General features: G+C 38.9%; 1 protein-coding gene across 1 annotated transcript in view; it reads left to right on the top strand.

Moving 5' to 3' along the window:
• The first annotated feature begins 8,688 nt into the window (after positions 1 to 8,688).
• The window catches only part of CCDC39 (coiled-coil domain containing 39), a 56,585-nt gene continuing 54,744 nt past the window's right edge, over positions 8,689 to 10,529 (top strand). Inside the window, exon 1 of the mRNA XM_005859483.2 lies at positions 8,689 to 9,186. Within this exon, the coding sequence (XP_005859545.1) occupies positions 9,097 to 9,186 (90 nt within the window). The 5' untranslated portion in view covers positions 8,689 to 9,096. The remainder of the gene's footprint in view (positions 9,187 to 10,529) is intronic.

Below are 10,529 nucleotides of genomic sequence, written 5' to 3'. Positions count from 1 at the left end.
ATTTTTAATAACATATAAAAAGGAGGCAAAACTTTGATGACTTCTGATTCAGATTATATGTCAAGCTTAGTTGTGTTTATAATAAATAAGTAACATAAATTAACTGTTTGTAGTTTGCTGGGTGATACGGATTATTTGTGCTGATATCTAGAGTCCATACTTTTCTAAAGCTTTTAGTCTTTGAAGTTTCATAAAGAAACATTAATTGTTATGGCTATCTTAATCAATGATCCACTAATCAACTTTGCTTTTGTTATCTTCTTAAATAGTTGATTTACAGGTTGATCTACCCATTACAAACCTAAATTTAAACTTCTATTGTTAACTATTATTATTGTTATGGTTGCTTCCCAATAACAGCAACTAGCAGTGTTTAGGAGAATAAGAGGTAATATGATTTTTGCATCTGGATGTTTTTAATGGACTGACACCGAGTTCTATTTGACACCAAAGATTTTGTCATTTTAGAGTGAGAATGAGCTGAGGGGAAATAACTGTTAGATTGTTAGGGTAGTATTTGCTCCACAATTTTTTTCTGGGGAGGTTTCTCCTTAAGTTTGTCTTTAATGCTGCATGTAGAGATTTGGCTCAGATGTCAGGAATAATGAGCTTTATTATAATAGTGGAACTTGATGAGAGTTCTGGCTAAAACAAGAAAAAAAAAAGATTTTAAAAACGAAAAAGTCATTTGTGGTATTTTACATATACAGACATGTAGCACCACCTACTGGATTAGAGTAAATTAATACAATCTGTAAACTGTGTATTTCCATTTGCAAAAGTATGAAACTATGAGTATCAAAGCTTCTTATAGTATTGGTTTAGGCATTTTTTTTAGGATTGTTCTACTGATAGATAAAAATACTTTGATAAAAGGGCCTTCTTTTTTCCTTTGTCTTTACATCTGGGAAATAGTCACAGAAAATTGTTATATTTTAGTTAAAGGTATCCATCCACGGCAACTGATTTCACACACACACACACACACACACACACACACACACACACTCCATTGTACCAAACTCAGTATGTTTTACAAGGCTGTGGTTGCCATGGGCAAATAAATTTTGTGAATGTATATTTCCCAGAAAAGTACATCAGAGAGTCTATAATTAGGGAGGTTTTTTCTCCACTGTTTCTCTGCAGTAGAAAATGTTTTATTTAAATATAGTTATGTCCCTCTGCTATTAGGATAAATAAATCCTTTGAAATTATCCATTCATTAATCCAGCAAGTATTAGTTAAGGGATTGCTATGTTTCAGCAACAATGATAAAAGCACTGAAGAAAAGAAACAGGGATTTCATAAATATTACACAATATTTGGTTGTAAGGTAAATCTTCCCTTGTAAAGACTTACAGCCATTTCTTTCACTAACAGGGCCCAACAGAGCAGCCAAATATCTGAGACAGCCTTGTGAAATGTACAAGGTTGCAAAATGTTATATGTACTGGTCAATATATTTACCACTAAAAACATGTTTTGTATAGATAGGGACATTTTCGAACAGGATAGTTATGAGACCCCTTTGACAGCCTTCCAATGAGACTCATATCATTATCCAAGTCATTATCTATTTCATAATAAAACTAGAGGCCCGATGCATGAAGATTCGTGCAAGAATGGGCCTTCCTTCCCCTGGCTGCCAGCACTGCCTTCGCTCTGGCCTGGAGCCACCTTTCCGCCTTCCCACGCTGCCCAGAGGCCCGGAGTGGCTGGGGTGGTGTGGAACGCCTGTGTTGTCACCATGGCCATGATGCAAGCATCCCGTCCCGCCCCGCCCCACCCTCGGCCACTTGGCTCCTGAGTATGCAAATCAACCCGCCACCTTTGTTGGGTTAATTTGCATACTCACTTATGATTGGCTGGTGGGTGTCGTGAAGGTATGGTCAATTTGCCTCTTTCTCTTTTATTAGTGTAGATGCATTTTCTCAAGAGGGAGTGAGTACCCTAGCAGAAGTGTAAAAGCATTGCATGTTGCCAAAGTGCTTGGTATAGCCAGGGGATATTTTGGAAGTTTCTTCTAATTCAGAGGTTATATAAAAGCTCTGAATCTAGTTATATACAACTGTATTAAGAATGAGTTACATATCATAAAATCTGAGGATGGAGACATTTATCATATTTCTGGATAGGAAGACAATACAATAAAAATTCCAGTTCTTAAATTATTGTGTATATTCAAGGAAATTTCAATGAAAATCCTTAGAGTTCTGGTTTTTTTGTTTGTTTGTTTTTTTAACCTGACAACTTGGATTCCAAGGAAGTGTTTGAGAACAGACAAGAGTAGTTGTGATGGTGGTGATAGATGGTGTGTTTTGCCCTTCCATACTAAGCAGAGTGTGGTACTTTTGTAGAAATATATAAATAAATTATTGCAATACCAGATATACAGAAATGTATGTTTGTATATATGAGAATTTAGTATACATTTCTAATCAAGATAGCAAGATATACTATTTAATAAATGGTGCTGGGAAATTACTTTGTTTTTAAAAATACCTATGAATCTACTTTCATACACAGATGTAAGCTTCATGTGCATTAAAATATTAATGTAGAAAATATAATTATAAAAGTACCAGAAAAAATATTGATGATCATTTTTATAGGCTTCTGGAAAAGGTTGTCTTTAGTATGGTACAAGACAAAAGTTATCAAGGAAGAGACTGGACAGAGTTAACTACATAAACATTTAAAACTCTTCTTTTCATTTAAATATTTATTCTCTCAGCAGATGTTTTAAAAATATTTTTTATTGATTTCAGAGAGGGACAGGGAGAGAGAGAGAGAGAGAGAGAGAGAAAGGAATGATGAGAGAGAATCATTGATCTGGCTGCCTCCTGCACACCCCTACTGGGATCGAGTCTGCAACCCGGGTATGTGTCCTTGACCAGAATCAAACCCGGGACCCTTCAGTCCAAAGGCCAACTCTCTGTCCACTGACCCAAACCAACTAGGGCTCTCAGCAGATTTTTATTGAACACTATCATATACAGGTATTGTTCTAGTTTCTGAATACAGTGAACAAAATTCATATGGTTACTACTGTCATGCCTATTATAGGCTAGTGGCAAAGATAGAAAACAAATAAGTGAACAATCAAATAAGAATGTAAGTACTGCCGAAACCGGTTTGGCTCAGTGGATAGAGCGTTGGCCTGCAGACTGAAGGGTCCCCAGTGGGAGATGTGCAGGAGGCAGCTGATCGATGTTTCTCTCTCATTGATGTTTCTAACTCTCTATCTCTCTCCCTTCCTCTCTGTAAAAAATCAATAAAAAATATATTTAAAAAAAAGAATGTAAGTACTAATTGTGGTGAGTTCTTTGAATGTTATTACTTAATGTGAAAAATTTGCTATAAGAAAGAATAACAGGAAAATGCTATATTGGACTGAATGGGCAAGAAAGGCCTCTCTAAGGATGTTGTATATAAACTTAAAAGTATGGAGGTCTGAAGAATACTCAGGAACTGGCTATATGGAAGGAAAATGTTCCAAGCTGAAGGATCAGCATATATGAAGACCCCAAGCCTGAAAGACTCCTTGGCTTTCTTAGGCTCTGACAAAACAACTTTACAAGCCAGAGTGGCTGAAGCAATGAGTGAGGGGAAAGATGACTCCAGGGCGTGTCCGGCCCATCTCGCTCAGACCCAATCGGCCAGACCCCAGCAGCAAGCTAACCTACCAGTCAGAGCATCTGCCCCCTGGTGGTCAGTGCACATCTTAGCAAGCAGTTGAGCAGCCTTAGCATATCACACTTTGATTGGTTGTTCTGTTGTTTGGTCTATTTGCATATTACCCTTTTATTATATAGGATGTCCTTTGAAAAGACTTGCACTGAGCGTACATGTTAATAATTCTGAAATGACTTTAAATATATATTGGGCTTGAACATGAAAGTCAATGAATGATGGGTGGTGGGAGCAATGTTTCTCAATGTCAGAAGGAAGTTTCAAATAAGTAAGAAAGGAAAACTAGAACAAAATCTGTGGTACCGGATTGGAGTCAGAGATATCAGTATGTATTAATGTTTAGCTCACAAAGATAGGTAGATACAAAGACAATCATAGATGTGTGTGAATTTTTGGGTTAATATGCATACATATCTTATGTAGTTCTGTCTGCTGAGAGGGCCCAGAAGCAATAATAACCCAGTAACAACCAACATACCCAGAGCCCAGCTCTTCATTTCTAAATACCATTCTCAAGTAAAAGGAACCAGAACTCCTTGAAGAACTGGCTAATTCTCAGGCTGAGTAGGAGGAAATACAAGATGAGCTTGGAGCATTTTGCACTGCCAAAAAGTAAGGAGGTGTTCAAAAAACAAAAGGATGAAGGCAGTTCAGAAAGACATAGGGAACAATGGATAAAGCTGGAACAAATGGAGCAACAAAATGGATAGTGTAGTTTAGATTATAATCCAAAGAGTAAAAATATATGAGTTCATAGTGATAAAATAAATAATTGGATAAATAACTGGAAAAAGAGATACTTTTACTTACTGAAAATTTTCAAATAATATATAAAGATACTCTCCCCTTAGGAGGTATAGTGTAATCTCCCTCCTCGAGGTCAGGTTGAACTTAGTGAATTATTTAGAGCATGAGAGGGAAAATAGCAACTTTACAATGGAGAGACCTGGCAAATGCTCCCTTAACAAAATGATCAAGGTTAAAATCACTAACAATGTCATGATAACATCACGTGCCCCCACTATGATGTGGTGAGAAGGGCATTTTACCTCTTCTACCGTTTTCTTCCCCAAACCCTTAACTCCAGCCTAATCATGAGAAAATTATCAGATAAACAAAATCAAGTGACAGTCTACATAATACCTGAGCAGTGCTTCTCAATACTGTCCAAATAATTTTAAAAAAGAAAAGAAAAGCCCTTGCTGGTTTGGCTCAGTGGATAGAGCATTGGTCTGCAGACTGAGGGTCCCCAGTTCAATTCCGGTTAAGGCCACATGCCCAGGTTGCAGGCTCAATCCCAGTAGGGGCATGCAGAAGGCAGCTGAACAATGATCCTCTCTCATCACTGATGTTTCTATCTCTCTCTCTCTCCTTTCCTCTCTGAAATCAATAAAAATATATTTTTTTTTAAAAAAGAAAAGACTTTGTCACAGACCAGGGAAAAATTTGGAGATATGACAACAAGATACAATGCAGCATAGATTGGGTGGATGGGTAGAAGTGAAATGTAATAGTGATGTGTTGAAGGTGGGAGGTGAAGAAGAGGAAGGAATCAGCAATGATAGCCAGGATTTGATTTTGTACTACTGGATAGTGATTCTACTTGGTAAAGAAGATGGAGAAAAAGGTTTGGAATATGTGCAGGAGAAAATCAAGAATTCTATCTTGGACCTATGTATCAGATTTGAGATATCTAGAAGATATCGCAATGAAATTGTGAGGTAGACAGTTGGATATAAGATTGGTGTGCAGAAGAGACCTCTGGGCTAGAGAAATATTAATGGGAGTCATTTAAAAAATACCAGCCATGGTATTTAAAGCCATGTAAATGGATATGATAACCTAGGTAGCAAATGTAAGAAGAGAAGAGTAGAGGAACCAGCTTCGGGTCTTGAGAAATAGTAATATCAAGAGGCCAATTAGGACAAGATAAAGCAGCAAAGGAGATTGAGAAGGTTAATGGGAAACTGACAGAGAAAGTCATAAAAGCCAAAAGAAGAAAGTGTTTTAATAAGAAAGAAATAGCTGAACTGAATATAACTTATAGATTGGGTGAGCTGGTAATGAATGTATCCATTGAAATATGAAGCACACTGATAACAACAAGAGCAGTTTCCCAGGGTGTATGGCAAAATGTATTAAAAACTAAGTTAAAGAAGAAAACAAACAAACAAACAAACAAGAAACAAAACAAAAAAAACAGATTGGGAGAAAAATATTCAGACCGAAAAGGAATACTATCTATAAAATATAAAGCACTGTAATCATTCAGTAAGAAGAGACAACCTAATGGGAGAAAATGGACACAGGATAAGATAAAGGAATTCTTATCAGAATAAATGTAATGCAGAGTCTCACTCATAATTATAAAACTGTCAATAAACAACGAGATACCATATTTTTCTCTTTGGTTGTAAAATATATAATATTTCACAATCTCCAGAATATGCAAAGAGACTGTCATAGTCCGTTGGTATATAAAGACATTTTGGAAGATTGCTTTTAGACCTATTTTCCATTAATTTTACTTCTAAGAATATGTTCAGCAGAAACCCATACAGAGGTGTTCAAGATTATATCTTATTCACCAAATTTAAGACACCACTGATTGAAAGATGAATCCCAATTTCAGAGATATTAAAATGTGAAGATAAGTATACCCTAGAAATGATGAAAGACAGTATTATAAAGATGTTCTTTGCAGCATTGTTTAAAAAGTTAAATTTAATAATATTGGGTTTTAAACTGCCATTCAAAGACCAAAGATCTAAACATGGCCACTGGTATTGTTAAGTGAAAAAATGAATTTGCAAAAGAATATAGTATTATTCTATTTCTATAGGAAAAATTAATATATGTATGTAGTTATAACTTCATTTTAAAAAATTCTGGTAGGATAAACAAAAAACAGGGCGACCTCTTGGGAATGAGATTGGCATGGATGTGAAGGCTACTTTTTCCTTTTTCTTTATACATATATATATTTCGATTTAAAAAATCTCATTATTTTTGCAGAACAAAATATCTCTTTATGTTTTAGCCTAAACAACCTGATTTGTATAAAATTATCTACTTGAGAATGAGATAGTAGAAGGCTAACATCTGAGCATTTGGGGATTAAATTGAATATTTCATGGTCAATGACAAGGTTAAAAAATTTTGGGTTTTGTTTCCAAATCTAGATATTAATGAATTCAAATAGAATTATAATCTAGAAGTCGTAGAATTATAAGTGGGAACTGGATGATATAGGATGTTGTGGTGATAAAGGGGAGAAGCAGGAATATTGTTTTTTAGGAAGAAATGTAGAATTTGGAGAATGTGTGGAAATTTTGTCTAAAATTCAACGTTGTATAATTGTCATCCTGAAACTCAGGAAATAGAATCCTTGAGATATGGGAAGTGGGGCTCTTTGCAGGGATTTGGTTGCCAAACGTCTTATGTCCTTGGGGCCAGGGGAGTACCCAGCAAAGACAGCTGCTGTCATACATTTGGCAGCTACAGCTGACACTGAGAGGGGTGGATCAACAGATTGGCACAGGCCAAGCAGCTGCCTCTGTATTCACAGTAGGAACTGAGATGAGAAATTACAACGAGAATATTTAAGACAATAATAATTTTAAACAACAGCATTGCCATAAAAAATCTCAAATATAAATAACTATATGTCATCTTAATATATACTGGATACTAACATTTTCATTAGTAGGAATGACTAAACTATTATAAATGATGATCTTCTATAAGGCTATTAAAGCTCTAAAATTCCATTATTCTATACAGGTCAAATTCTACAAGCTGAGTCTCCCCACCACCTTGGGAATTTAAGTATTGTAGAAGTGGGGAATAAAATACCTTGTTAATTCTAGTCTTTGAAGACATTTCTAAGTCTGTAAGATTAAATATATGGAAAACCATGTAAGTAAAGAGATAAAGCTACTACAAGAGGATTTCAAGAGTACAGTAACGAACAGTAAAAAGACATTCTCAGGACAATTGAGGAAATATAAATATGAAATGGTTATTAGATGATATTTAAGAATTTTGATGTCGATAGTTAATTCTGTTAGATGTGATAATATTATATTATGTTAGAAAACATTAGTGATGCATGCTCAAGTTTTTAGAGTGAAATGTCATGTTATTTGTGATTTACTTTAAACGCTTCAGCAAAAGATAAAGATGAAGCTAATATGGCAAAATATGAATGTGAAATCAAGATGAGTATATGGGAGTTCATTATACCCTGCTCTGTATTCTCACATAAACTTTTAATAAAATGTTTAACAAAGTACAGGTAAAGTAAAATTCAAAAGGGCAAAAACAACAACAACAACCCTACAGATAGTTCATTGAATAAGAAAATTAATTGCTGCTTACAATGCGGTAGTAGAGAGTATTCCAGTCAAGAACACCCTTCATTGCAGAGGGCTTCCTTTGTATGAGGAGTCCTGTATCCTAATTTAGGCCCTGCCCACTTTAATGGCTCCCCCTCAGGGAGCCTTAGTTTATGTATTTGGAAAATGAAAGAATTCGGTTAGTTGATTGTTTTGTCTTTCCTAGTTCGGAGATGCCTACCAGTGCCAAACAGGTCATTCAAATTGTGCTTGCAATTTAAAGGGGACGCCTCTTCAGCCCATCCTGTGGGCTCAGAGTTCCCTAGCCTTTTCCGAGAGTAGGAAGAAATACAGATTTTTGTGTGAAATGAAAGATTTGTAAATGTTGGCCAATAAAGATGTAAAGAAAAACAAAGGTGTAGAGAGGCGCGGGAGGGACCACCAAACTCTGTGCATCCACTTTGGTGCTCAGTTAGGACGCTACCATGGGGCAGGTGCGAAGGGGAGGAAGACCATTCCATTAAACCAGACGAGGATCGCCACATCCCGCAGTGGTTTTAGGGACAAAATTCTGCTTCAAAATACGAGGCCACATCAGCCTATGAGATTCCATCTACGGATGAAAGTCACCACCACCGCACGCAAAGGGAGCCCGGGTTTTTATTTTCATTCGCTCTCCTCCTCCGCGGGCGCTCGGGCAGTCGCGTAGCTCAGCGCCCCTCTCGTACCCGGGTTCCTCCGGTCACTGCAGGCGCCACCGATTGAGTCTCCGGGAGCGCCGGGGGGCCGTCCGGGGGCGCCGTCCGGGCCACACATGGAGGGAAGTTAGGCCGGCGCCTGGCAACCCCAGCGAACCCTGGAAGGAGTAAGATGCCTCGTTTCCCTGGGCGTTTAAGAAAGAAAGAGTTGCGCAACCGGAAGTTCCGCCTCCTGGCCCAGCGCTTCCTGTTTGGTAACTAAGGGCGCGAGATGGTTGCTAGCGCTCCGGAGGCAATTACACCGAAGCTTCGTGGGAACCTCGGGTGCTGGTCCTGGGCCTTTTCTCCATAGGGTTCCCTTTGCCATCATGAGTAGCGACTTTCTGTCAGGGCTGCACTGGGACGATGGCTTCGCCATCCCTGTGGCGAACCAGGAGAACAAGATACTGGAAGATCAGGTGAGAAGCAGGTGAAGAAGGCTGCGGAAGGAGGGGGTATCTTTTTGGGGGGAGGGGGGGGTGTGATGAGTTTTCTGGTAGGCAAGAATATCCCATTCCTTTTGTTTCTCTCCTTTCCTTCCTGAATCCCATCTCTGCTTGGTCTAACGCTCCTCCACTTCACCTTTCCTTTCTCCCACACCTTCCGCCCTTTTCGGTACTTGCTAAGGCCCAGCGGTTCTCAACCTGTGGGTCGCGACCCCTTTGGGGGTCGAACGACCCTTTCACAGGGGTCGCCTAAGACCATCGGAAAACACATATATAATTACATATTGTTTTTGTGATTAATCACTATGCTTTAATTATGTTCAATTTGTAACAATGAAAATACATCCTGCATATCAGATATTTACATTACGATTCATAACAGTAGCAAAATTACAGTTATGAAGTAGCAACAAAAATAATTTTATGGTTGGGGGTCACCACAACATGAGGAACTGTATTAAAGGGTCGCGGCATTAGGAAGGTTGAGAACCACCGATCTAAATATTTCAGATTTTGTGGTCTCTACACTGGAGTTGTAAACAACCATAACATGGGCAGAATTCACCATAAGAGTGGTGTGTGAAGTGCTATGATATTTCAGAAGGAGGAGGGAGGGAAATTCTGGCTGGACAGGACAATCAGGGTTGGCTTCACAGAGGAGGTGGCATCTGAGCTGAACTTTTAAGAGTAAGTTCAATTTCTATCGGCTGAGAAAGGCTGCTGCAGGGTAGAGGGGACTGAAAGAATGAGCGTATCGAATTGTAATGACACAAGTTAGGAGGGAAAATTGGGGAATTGGGTGGGGGAAGGGGATTATAGTCTTTTTTGTCATCTCCACCCTTCCGTGTTCACCCGCACCCGGTCCCAGCTCTCCTCTTTCTCTCAGCATCTAAGAAAGATTAACTTCTCTCAGTGCGAGAGAGAAAGTTATCATTAGCAAAGAATTAAGAGTGATTAATGATGCTACCCCTCCCCCCATCAGCCTTATCTGGTGGCGATGAGCTGGACAATGCGGCGGGTTGGGCGGGGGAAGAGAAGGAGAGGGAGAATGGGAAACAATAAATGTTCAATGCAAGGAAAACGGGGCGCAGCGCTGTTCCCACTTGTTAGATTGAAGGCTCCTCTCCAGAGGGGGGAAGGCTCCAAATTGCTAATTAGCACCTCTGAAAAGGCCTGTCTCTGATATGCGCGTCGCTGAAAGGCCGCCGTTAATGAAGCCGCCGCGAGCCCGCTTCCCTTTGACTGGCCTTCATCCCTCCTCCGAGCCCGGGGCTGCGGGAACAATGAGGCGGGGAGGGGCGGCTCCCCCAGGCCTC

Source organism: Myotis brandtii, unplaced genomic scaffold, assembly GCF_000412655.1.
Source record: "Myotis brandtii unplaced genomic scaffold, ASM41265v1 scaffold127, whole genome shotgun sequence".
Taxonomy (NCBI): Eukaryota; Metazoa; Chordata; class Mammalia; order Chiroptera; family Vespertilionidae; genus Myotis; species Myotis brandtii.
This window is presented reverse-complemented; position numbering and strand designations above follow the sequence as displayed.